The 12,167-nt window shown below is 41.9% G+C and overlaps 1 protein-coding gene across 9 annotated transcripts in view; it reads left to right on the forward strand.

Moving 5' to 3' along the window:
• The window catches only part of LOC110990020 (uncharacterized), a 64,700-nt gene that overhangs the window by 27,938 nt on the left and 24,595 nt on the right, over nt 1–12,167 (forward strand). For all 9 annotated transcript variants that reach the window (XM_087138461.1, XM_087138464.1, XM_087138460.1 and 6 more), the window contains 14 exons: nt 157–411; nt 624–872; nt 1,406–1,660; nt 3,198–3,446; nt 3,858–4,106; nt 4,493–4,744; nt 5,820–5,933; nt 6,576–6,698; nt 7,268–7,390; nt 7,872–8,006; nt 8,512–8,637; nt 9,054–9,179; nt 10,132–10,266; nt 10,707–10,865. In XM_087138461.1, the coding sequence (XP_086994587.1) occupies nt 157–411; nt 624–872; nt 1,406–1,660; nt 3,198–3,446; nt 3,858–4,106; nt 4,493–4,744; nt 5,820–5,933; nt 6,576–6,698; nt 7,268–7,390; nt 7,872–8,006; nt 8,512–8,637; nt 9,054–9,179; nt 10,132–10,266; nt 10,707–10,865 (2,550 nt within the window). The remainder of the gene's footprint in view (nt 1–156; nt 412–623; nt 873–1,405; nt 1,661–3,197; nt 3,447–3,857; nt 4,107–4,492; nt 4,745–5,819; nt 5,934–6,575; nt 6,699–7,267; nt 7,391–7,871; nt 8,007–8,511; nt 8,638–9,053; nt 9,180–10,131; nt 10,267–10,706; nt 10,866–12,167) is intronic.

Raw genomic sequence — 12,167 nt, forward strand, 5'->3', positions numbered from 1 at the left:
CATATAAGAGAGTGCAATTTAAAAAAGTGCTGATTTGAAATTCTCTGGAAAGAGTTTTGGTTTCATTTAGTTGAGGGTAATAAAGTTGACATGAAAATAAATTGAAAAGTAAAATATCACAGTTTGCATCTTTTTACTTTTGTACCATATTTTCAGAGGACAATGTACCACCTGTCATCAGTTGCCCAGCAAACATCCGTCAAGAAGTCACATCAGGGAATGCCCCTGGAGCAATTATTACCTGGCAAGCAGCTACAGCCACCGATAATTCTGGAGTGGTTAATGTTACTCTGACCTCAAATCCTCCACGATTCCCCAATACATTTTTCCCGTTTGGAATCTACTTGGTTACCTACACAGCTATAGATGCAGCTTTGAATTCAGTCTCATGTACTTTCACCGTGACAGTTGGTAAGGTTTCTTTCACAAAGTTTTGATGCATTTTTGAATCTGAAGCATTGTCCTATTTTTGTGATTCCAGCAGTGTTTTGTAAGTCTGTTCAAGATTTGATCGGAGGATAAATTTGATCGGGAAGCACTGTTTATTGGCAGGGTACATTGTTGTATATTGATATTACAATAATCCATTTGATAAATACAAACTTTGTTTCCTTTCATTACAGTTGATCAGGCTCCACCCGTGATTAGCAACTGCCCACAGGGTGATATAAATGTAGTCACCAATAATTTCCAAGGGTTTGCTGTAGCCACCTGGACAGCACCAACTGCAACAGATGGCAGTACATTTACTCAATCGACAACTGCCAATCCAGGGGAGTCTTTTCCAGTAGGAAGAACTGAAGTGAGATACGTGTTCACTGATGCAAATGGACTGTCCTCTGTGTGCAGCTTTTTTGTTAGCGTCACATTTGGTAGGTTCCACTCGTGAATTCTCGAGAAACTTCTTTGGCAAACTTGAGTCATTTTGTACAAGCTGATGTCAGTCTGCTTTTACATTCATTTTGAGCAATTCTATTTTGAAGTGCAGATTTTTGGACAAGAAAAGTATTGTACGTTGTTGGAGTAAAAATGTTTTGAATCATTCCAGTCAAGTGACATGTCAAAAAACTGTGTGGAGTTCTTTTGTTTACTTGTTTAAAGGTTCTTTTACTTCTTCGAGTGCAGTCCATATTACTGTGTAAATGAATACAACTGAAGAGCACATTTGTGGTATGCATGTTTACAAACTAAGTGTCGCTCCACATTTGAACCCTCCTTAATATCAGCTTATTTTTTGACATGGTAACAGAGTAGTTAGAAAAGGTCTCGACCAATGGAACAAAAAACGGGTTTGTACATTTCCATTGCAAAGAAGCCATTTTTGGGTGAGAGTTTTTGAAATCGTAGACTGACAGGCTATCAGAGCGGATGGTAACCCCTGTTCTAATCTGTGTCTTGTTTTCAGTGGACATTGTGCCACCTGTCATAACCTGCCCAGCAAATATCCTTCAAGAGGTGTCTTCTGGGAATGCCAATGGAGCCTTTGTTAGCTGGAGCCCAGCTACAGCCACCGATAATGCTGGACCGGTAAATGTCACCCTGACCTCAAATCTGCAACAAGGATCCGGTTCCTTCTTCCAGTTTGGAAGCCACTCAATTACCTACTCAGCGACTGATGCAGCAGGGAATTCAGTCTCGTGTACTTTCACTGTGACAGTTGGTAAGGTTCTGTTGCTGAGGCTTCATATCGGTGAAGAGAGTCTTAACCCACCTTTGTTTATCAAGATTTGTATGTTGTATCTTCTGCACTCAACCCAGTGGTGAAAAAGTCTTTGCAAGTGTAAGCGAGGGACTTAAGCACCTTCTCTCTTGCCTTAGTGGGTGCCCTGTATAGAGTACCAAACTGAATACGTTGACCCACAAAATTGCATAAGGCCAAACAAAAAATTAGTTGCATTTCCTATTACACTGAAAATAAATTGGGTGGTTGGTTGGGTAAAATATTTTTGTTTATTCTGAATTTTTATAGCCCTAACAATTAGGGTCAGATGATGGTCTGTATTTTGTAGGGGGGAGGCGCCTATATTGGTAACAGGTACTAAGTCAGTGTCGGATTCATACTGTACATGTGCACGTCAATATTACATATCAGCACTGTGATTGAGTAGTAAAGCAGCTGGTTGTTGAAATACAAACACAGGAGAGCCATCCATGTCATGCAAAAAATTAAAACAATATAATGTACAGGAGGTAATAATGTAAGGCACCTTAACTTTTTATATTTTGTTGATTTGTCAAATAAAATGTAGATTCTGTATGATTTTCTAGGTTGGGTCGGGTAACCGGAAACACAGCTATTTTTTGTTTGGCCTAAAAGATATTAGAGCGAGAACCAGTGCGTCAACCAACACAGGCACCCACTTCATTCATTTGTACTACACTTTCCGGTTCAAATGGTGTCATACTTCAGTTCTCTGTAGTTAAGGCGTGCCCGTGTTTTGTTTCATAGCACTGATTGCCAGTGGCGTATTTAGCTTTTGGTGACCGGGGGGGGGCAAATTCAAAAGCAAATGCATAGTCGTGCTCATTCAACATGATAATGGGGGGACAAAAAATATAGCCAATTTATTTCAGAAATATTTGGACTGATTTGTTGCCTTTTTTGATAATTATTTTTTTGTGCTGAGTTGATAGTTTGCTAGAGTAGTCTGGCTGGTGAGGTGTTTTTCTGGTTGTTTAGTTACTGTGCAATTATTTATATCTCTCATGTAATGTCTGTCATGTTTTTAGGTGTGCCTCTTGTATGTAATTTGCGTATCTTTGTATGCCCTTTTATCTGGCAAATAAATGAAATGAAACGAAACAAAATTATAATAATTATGCTTGAAAGTCAAAATGCTGAACAGTTACAACCTGCTTTGCAAGAAATTTGATTACTGTAGTGTTGAATTTGATATCTGGAAGCTTTTCCTGACAGAGTGTGTATACCAGTTCTACACAAGCATGTGCCATATGCATTCTACATGCGACTAACATTGGTGTGTGCATATTTGTAGACAGGGCATGTGATCGTTTTCAACCAATGATACTGGAGCAAGAGTGATATTTCTGCCATAGCCCTGTGCAATTCAGAATCTTCTGTTTCCACGAATACTTTTTGTACCTCTGGTTGGCTGCCCATGCCAGAGAGTGCATTCAGACAGCGGAGTGTTGTGCTCGACCAGAATTCACCTCTTGCATTTGCGTTCTTCTTTCAGTGGACAGGGTGCCACCCCAAATCACCTGTCCAGCTAATGTCGTAGAACAAGTCTCCACTGGCAACGAGAACGGCGCCAATGTGGTTTGGAGCCAACCAACCGTCTCTGACAACTCTGACATCAACCCAACTGTCACACTCTCGGGACAAAGTCAAGGACCCTATTTCATGTTTGGAACCTACACGTTAACCTACACAGCCACTGATAATGCTGGCAACATGAACAGTTGTACCTTCCTCATCATCGTTCGTGAGTTTCCTCTGTCTATCCTGTAATAAACATAGACTACCACTGGAGAAATTGGATTAGTTTCTACTGAATGGCTGCATTCATTTAGCTGTTGTACTTCATGTTAGAATTTTTGATCGTTTGTAAAGTCAAGGTCACACACTCAATATGAAATGTTTTTGTTTTCCTACTCAGTTACATGCCTTCAAACGAGTGCTCCAATTGTAATTAATTCATAGAAGCTAAGACCGAATGAACATTGAGTTAGCATTTTATAATTACCATTGGAATTTTGCTTGTGAGGACTCCTAGGTTTGGACTGTAATGTGAAAAGGGTCTTTTCTTTGCAAGATTGGGTAAAATTGTTGAAAGAACGCCAAGGTGTAGTCCTTTTTTGTTTTTATCTGGCCATTCATGCATCATTATCTGCAGAGGACAATGTGCCGCCAAGAGTGATATGCCCCAGCAGCTTTACGATGACAGTAACCACCGGAGTCAGTCAGGTGGCAGTGACTTGGACCACGCCAACCGCCACTGACAATGCCGGGCAGACCTTTTTTGTTCAGTCCTCCCACAACCCCGGGGACCTCCTGCCCGTTGGTGCAACAGAAGTGACATACACGTACAGGGATGAAGCTCAGAACCAAAACACCTGTTCTTTCACAGTCACAGTTATTCAAGGTAGTAATACGGCTGATTCCAGAAATTAGGGGTGCGGTCCCTTATTTTTTCGTGTCCCTGTCACATCTGACATATGATTTTGTAAGTTCAGAACACATTTTCTAATTTCCAAGAGTGATGAATTAATGCAAATTACCTGCCAAACAAATGGTAATAGTTTGAAATCAATTCCAGTGATATTTCCATGTCAAAGAACAAATGTCAGGTGTAACAGGGACACAAAAATGTCACACTTTTGGACCCCTAATTTTTGGAGTACAGAACATTTCTAGTCTTTGTTGTATTGTTGTCTGGTGAGAACAAAAGTGTAATCTACTACAAAACAGATTAACTGCTGGGTGTCTCTTTCAATTGTACTAACTTAACCCAATTCAATTCGTGTGCAGTGGACGGAACAACTCCCATGATCGTAACCTGCCCATCGGATATTTCTGTCACCATCCTTGCTGGCACTGCTCCGGTTGCTGTTACATTCAACGTACCGACAGCCACCGACAATTCTGGCAATGTCCGACTCGTCTCCAACAACTTCAACCCTGGAGATGGCTTCTCAGTGGGCAATACAGTGGTCACCTATCGATTTGAGGATGGATCTGGGAACGCTGCCGTTTGTTCTTTCTCAGTGACTGTCATAGAGGGTGAGCATTATGTGCACTAACCTTACATACCCGGTGTGGAATTGTGAACCAAAGATGTCTGCACGGTACTGGAACGGAAGACATTCTGTGGACTTACCCGTGTCCACAGGACGTTTCCCTTTCTCTGAAAAAGAAGTTTAGATGCACTTTGGGGTGAGGGCCATAGTCGTAAAAGGAAGAGGAACAGTCAAGGAAACATTTTACAAAAATCCAGCAGAAAATCGTGTTCCCAGTTCAAGAAAAAATGAGTATTTTCACTGAGTTTTCTCAACTGTAGGAAAACAAGAGAATGCCCACACTTGGTATGTAACTTGAGTAGATGTGCATGAGCTTGCAATCTTTTTTTAACATCCCTCTTTTTTGATGAGATATACTGCGAATTAACGTGCATTTCCTAAGAACTTGTAATCTTTGCACACATGGGCACAGGACTGTTCAGAGGCAGATTTGTCACAGGCAGGTTGCATGCGTTCAGGAAGAGGGTTAAACGTGCACCAGCCTGTTGTATTTGTACTTTGATATGGCAAATTGTAGAATATTTTGAATGAGTTTCTCTTAGTTGTGAGAATGAGTTTTGCTGAGTAATGGGAATGAGTTTCTCTGAGTAGTGTGAATGAGTTTATCTGCATTTCTACATCGTAATGACCACCACGTCTGGGCTCTTGGGGACTTTGGTAAATGACAAATGGCCGATTGTGCTTTCTCCACTTTTTACAGAGGAAGGAAGCACATCTGAACTACCACATATACCTTCTTTGATGTTTACACGTTAATTGAATTTTTTTTAATTCTTTCACATGTGGATCAACAGATCCCAATGGAGGTATTAATTTGGCAACATGTCAATATGGCCATTTCACAATAGTGCGCCACCAAGAGTTTGCAACACGTTGGCCAATCACAGTGCGCAAAATTTGTCAACCCAGTGCGCGTTTGGAAAGGGTCGACAAACTTTGCGCGTTGTGATTGGCCAATGCATTGCAAACTTTTGGTGGCGCACTATTGCGAATCGCCCGTATTTCAGATGGAATATCTGCTGACCCCAACTGTTTTGTGTCGTCTTTTCTGTCTTCAGCCAATCCCTGCTTGTCTCAACCTTGCATGAATGGCGGAGCGTGTGTACCAGAGTCAGTCACCGCGTACCGCTGCATTTGTCCCTTGTGCTTCACGGGCACCTTGTGTGAAAGCTGTGAGTCCCTTGCAAGCTCGGTCCGATGTTATAACTTGTCCTCCTTTGCTTGGGACCCGAACAGTTACCAAACATTATTTTGAATTGGAACAAATGGATTTGAGACGGAGTGGCAGACCTTGATAGGAGTTCATTTTTTATAGTACCGATATTGGCCATTGCCATCGGTGGTAAGAGTTTTGTGACTGCATTGTGTGTAATGCACGCAGCGCTTGGAATTGCCCTTGGCTGTATATGACAAGAAGCGTGATTATCACATCTTTTTGGGAATGATTTGTCAGGAAGAATTCATGTCAATAATTGAATTCAGACAGTGCCATCTCCACCAACTGGTGTAATTCACAAACACAGATGTTACATATACACCAGCTAGGAAGAGGAAAAACACTTCAGAGAAGATTTTACTGTTTTACATTACTCACTGTTGCATTAGATTTGAGCCAGCCACCCAATCTTTGCAAATTCCCTGCTTGAGTGGTTAAGAAATTCGTAAGCAGAAAGCCGTGATTTTGAATTCTGCCCAAGCAAGCTCATGATCCTTTCACAACTTACAGGCCATGCTGAGAATATATTGGGAATATGTATTTATGTTGGCGTAGGGGCAAAAGCTGGATTAAAATGATGGTTTTTTGTTTGAAACAGCTATCAGCGCTTGCCAGTTCAACAACTGTCAAAATGGTGGCACGTGCACCCCTTTCCCCGGTTCCTGTACTCTTTATGAATGCCAGTGCACCAACTGCTTCTCGGGACAATTCTGCCAAACCCGTGAGTATATTCTTTGTCACTGTCCATGTCATTGTTGCTAAGATGCTTTCCAAATCTGCAAAAAATCGATAGCATCAAAATATCCCTTGTTTTTGTTCGGATAACTAAGATTCTGCTTGTTGATATGTCACACCTTTAACAAAAGTCTCAATCGTATCAGACAGCTTACATTTCTCTTTGTTTGGTTATTTGGTTCAGGGTTAATTTGCGTTTTATTTGAAAAACTTTCCCATATCGTTTAAACGTTTAAATGTGTAAATGTCCCACCCTTAATGAAAACATTAAACACAGCATAATTGTGTACAACGTAAATAGTTGATAGCAAGTTTCAGTGATGAATTCATAGAAGTGCCCTTGATATGACTGATCAGTAAAGTATTCTGAAACTCAGATTACATTTGACAGGCATCGTTTACAACAAAAATGAAGGCCAAATATCATCAATCAAGATGTCAAACCTTAAAAGGGGCAGTTTGGTCTATATGTTTGGGAAAAGCTACAAACGGATTTTGAACTTTTTTCGTTGAAACGTGTAAACGTCCCACCCTCATTGGTTATTGAACTAACAGGTGTTGACAGCTGTGAGAATAACCAGTGTTCAAATGGGGCCACCTGCATGTCCAGAGTGGACAACTGTTTGGAATACACTTGCTATTGCCCGCCGTGTTTCACTGGGCAGTTCTGTCGCATACGTAAGTAGCGATTACTTTGATTGGATGTCTTCCCTGAGAAGGTTAGAACAATAAAACGCTCTGAAAACACTTTGAATTTTTCTGCCATGGATGTGTAATTTGGTACGAGGAGAATATTAATATGCGGTGCTCACATCGAAACAAATATAGAGAGACAAATTGAAGACACTTGCATTTTTTGGCACAAGATTCAGTTCAGATATTTCTTTAATCCTTAAAACCTTTGATTTCAATATAATTTCACGTACACCCTAGGGGTTAGGGTTAATCACCAGCACCGATTTATTAATGCAGTCAGTCTTTAACGTTATCTTGGTCCTTGAGTAAACATCAATCTGAGTAAAACAAGTAAATATATCTTTCAATTAACGTATAGGAGCAAATCTCCAGTGGAGGAATAAATTTCATTGTCCATTACTATTTCATAATTTTGTATTTAAGCCACTTCCACTTCCACTTCCTTGCCTTTCATGTGCAATAGCTGTTTCTCAGTGCGCCAACCACAATTGCCGAAATGGAGGGATGTGTGTACCTATTACGTCCAGCGTTACCTTTGCATGCTATGAATACAACTGCGTCTGCTCAGGATGTTTCACCGGCCAGTTCTGTGAAGTGGGTAGGTTACTCGACAAGGTACCGTGCAGTAAACAGCCACACACCAATGTGATCGATCCACGGAGTCCAAACCTCAACAGAACTTGACCCCAAAAATCTCTCATACACAGCTTTCCCTTTCAGGCTTTTCCCGTGTTCCTATAGATTCAAAGATGCGACACGCATCCAACATTTGGCTTTCTGAAATTCCACCTGCAGTTCCACATGCGTATACCTAGCAGTTGTCAGGTATACTTGTCCCACAGTTGTGGATACTACCTGCCTGTCGAATGCTAACCACTATGGGGACTCGCAGTGCTGTGGAAACACCCAAAGCCCTCACAATCCAGTCCAGATTTAATTTAATTTTTTTCCATCACATGCAGCGCCGGCCAGGCTGCTCTACTGACTGGCAGAATCCTGCAGACACTTTTCACTGCACTGCTTCTTGTTCCACTTTTTGAAAGAAACGTCACTATTGAACTAAATTTGTTGATGCACGTGGTTTCTTTTGTATTCCCTTCCAGCACGCGATGCTTGCAACCCCAATCCATGCTTGAATGGTGCCACTTGTGCGACGTTACCAGACAACAACTGTTACTCCTACTCCTGTCAGTGCCAGGGCTGCTTCACCGGATTCAATTGCGAACGAGGTATAAAGTGCCCAGAAATACAGGAAATAGCCATCTTTTGACTCCTTGAAAGAACTCTCTCATTTTAGGAAAAGGCTCATGCTAGTCTAAAGGACTTACAGCTGTGGTCTGGTTTATGGACTGATGAGGGGATTAATTTCATTTTGGATGGACCCTTGGGAGACTTGAAATGCTGCTTGCCCAGCTGCTAAGATTCTGGTGGAATTTCTTTGATTTCGACATTCTCACCACAATTAAGTGTTCAATAAAAATGCATATCTTTGCTTTTCTTTGATTACCTGAGACAGTAAATATTGTTTACTTCTAACAGAATATTTGAGCTGTTTCATTTAACAGTCAAACTTGAATCGTAACATTGTCAGTTCCAAGTTTAAGTTCAAAGGTTTCTAACACTGTTGTAACATTTCGCTTTCCAGCAATCCAGTCTCCATGTTCACAGAATCCCTGTCAGAATGGAGGAACCTGCAGCCCCGTCCAAGGAACTTGCTTGAGCTACACCTGTCAGTGTCCGAATACCCACACCGGCACGCACTGCGAAGTCAGTAAGTCACCAGAAATCAATCGATTAGTTGCTGAATAGAGCAATTAGAGGTGTTCAGGATGAGTGAGAAGGTTAGCCCTAAAAGATCTAGGTTATTCTGAACCATGTTTCAGGAGGAGGGGGGCTCTCGAGAAGTTTTTAAAGCTTGGCATACATGCGGAGAAACTCTTCATCGGCACAAATGTGAACGTGAAGCTTAATCTGATATGATGGTTTCGTTATGGTCATTTGAATCTCTAGGCCTCTGGCCTGTGTGCATTGAACATAGTGGTGGAAAATTATACGCGTTTAGCTGACCCGTCTCTCAAAAATGGTGCTGTGTGAGAATGAAATGTTCAATTTTCACAAAAAGTGCCGTCAAAATGACCACAGAGTTATTCTTAAACTCCTAAAGGCTCGGCTCATGAAAAAAAAAGCAATATCAGGAAAAAAATCTAAAATGTAATCAAGAACTTGTTTGTGAGATCATTCTTTCCGCGGGAGGTTTTTTAAAAGGAGATTTTCCTTCTCCTGCAGCTATTAGCTGGACCCTGGTGAATTGTCCTGTCTAATCTGTTAATACTCCCTCCAAAACACCTGACGCAGATATGTCCTGACTGCGCGGAGTCGCAAGCTTGAAGACCCGTTTTAACTCCTTTCAACTCACCCACGCCTTCCTGTGCAAATTCACCATGCCCTGTCACTGTGTAGTTACGTAGCATTACGTCGATTATTCGTTAAATGCTCTGGCAACTTTTGCCTGCTAAACAATCATAACGCAGGCCCCAAAAATTACTATTTTTCAGCCGAGAAGTTTAAATTCCGTCACACTTTTGCGAGGTGCATCTGGAGTGAAACACTGCTCTGCATTACTATTGGCATTCCTTGTTGTGAAAGCTTCCACCACCTGATCAATCCGAACTCATAAAATGAAGTGACCTATTTTCTCTGTCCATTTGTTGTCCAATAACCAGTCGTCACCGTGAACCCCAACCTGTGCAACAGCTTCCCATGCCAGAATGGCGGATCCTGCCTGACCATGGATGGCACCTACTACATCTGTGTCTGCCGGGATGGTTTCTTGGGACAGAACTGCCAGTCCACTTCCGGTAAATTGAGACTCAAGGTGTTAAGTTCATCCTCCCCGGATCTTTCAAAAAATCCTCCAGACTGTACATTGAGGAGTTGGCAGGATTGAGGAAGCCACGACCCCCTCCTGTTCATACCTTTTATGGGACTGGATACACCAAGTGCCATAGCTTTAGGTTTCCCCTTTGGTTAGTACTTCCTCGCATTCTTCAGGAGGCAGCACTGGGAATTGGCATTGCCTTTACTGAGCCCGCCTTTCTCTTTGTAGGTTGTTTATCTTAGCTGGATACTGCATACAAGTGACCTCTGGACACAGAAAACAGTATCAGAATCCCACCAAATGTATACCTTCCAACCAACAGGCTTTCTGAGACTAGACTAAATTGGCCCAAGGAATCAAACCAACAAAGGTGGCTGAGTTCTGAGTTACCGCGGAATCTTTCTTTTTTATGGTCTCCAGCGAGCATACCACAGATTGACGGCTGTCGGACTTCATTGTGCGTCAATGGAGGAACCTGCCACAACAGCTACAACAGCAATTCAGGCGGCACTCCCCAAATCCAGTACACCTGTCTGTGCGCGCCGGGCTTCAGTGGCAACAACTGCAACGTTCTTCTCAGTGAGTAGCTTTCAAAGATCGTTTGGCCTCACCACTGCTGTCAAGCCTGGTGTGGTGCATACGATTCGCCAGTGTGCTTTGAACAAATGATTGTATTTACTCAGTTTGGAATAAAATCAATACCAATGTGCGTTCATTCGATTGACTTTCAAAAACAGCACTAGCAAGCTGAAGGTCTCTAAGATCGTCTGTTCCACCCATTTTCATACAGTCTGTGTTCGCATGGTAGCCAGTGCCGAACTTACTCGCAGGCACTTGTTGAAAAGTGTAGGCACAGCCAAGCCGCCTTTTTTCCCTTGATTTTTTTTTTAACACTGTTCGTAAAGCAAGAACAGTACGCATCGTGCAGTGCAATGTATGGGTACAGATTTGGTCAGTGAATGCAGTGAAAATCCTTTTGTAAACAAGCGAGGAACGAGTGGTTTTGGTGGTGAAATGTGACCTAGAAGTAATCCTCGTACATTTCTGTAGAAATCTGGGGCAACTGATTCCGTCCAAAAGCACTGAATCTTGACATCAACGATGTAAGGCGGTGTCCAAATTGCAAAACAGCATCCAGAGTTACGGCTAGGTCTATTTTCTGTGCATTGCCACCTTATTTCAAATGGAGTGAAGACCTAGACCTAGCTCTAGATAACAGATTTGGATGCAGCCTTGGGCGTGTTTTGGTAACTAGAGCCATGAACTTGTTTTCAGCTTTGGTCATTTGTAAATCATATTTTACGACTTGGTTATGCCTCTATGACGTAATTGTTCCGACTGAACCAGAATCGAATGTTGGAGATGGTTCAGCATCGGTTCAAAATGGTGGAAAATAAACAGACGCCCCTCAAACGAGGGAATCCAACATTTCAAAATTTGGTGTTACAAGTTTTCGTATGCGAAAAGAAAGAAAGAGCAGCACTGGTGAAAAACATGCCAACTATCGAGTGAAAATGATGATGTTCATCAACAGTGTCATCTGCTTCCTTGCACCTGCCTCTGTCAGATGACGAAACCATTTCTGATTCTTTGTTTTTATGGGTCACCCTTAACACGTTCCTGGTTACTGTTTTGATGTCACAAACATGTTTCTTGTTAGGGGTTGCCAAAACATGCCTCTGAGATCACAAGACCGTATTGCCTCGCTGTTTCTGTTGGTGCAAACCAAAACTGAAGATTGTGGAGTGACTATTGAAAGGTTTATTCACACCCCATGTAGGGTTGCGTGGTCCTCACACTGTAGCGCATCAAGATTATGATGCTTCTCCCGCTAGAGCTATCTACTAGCATTTTTACCTCAATTATTTTGAAACTGGCCCG

The sequence above is a fragment of the Acanthaster planci genome, linkage group LG06 (genome assembly GCF_054643075.1).
Source record: "Acanthaster planci isolate LZ-2023a linkage group LG06, COTS_SCS, whole genome shotgun sequence".
Taxonomy (NCBI): Eukaryota; Metazoa; Echinodermata; class Asteroidea; order Valvatida; family Acanthasteridae; genus Acanthaster; species Acanthaster planci.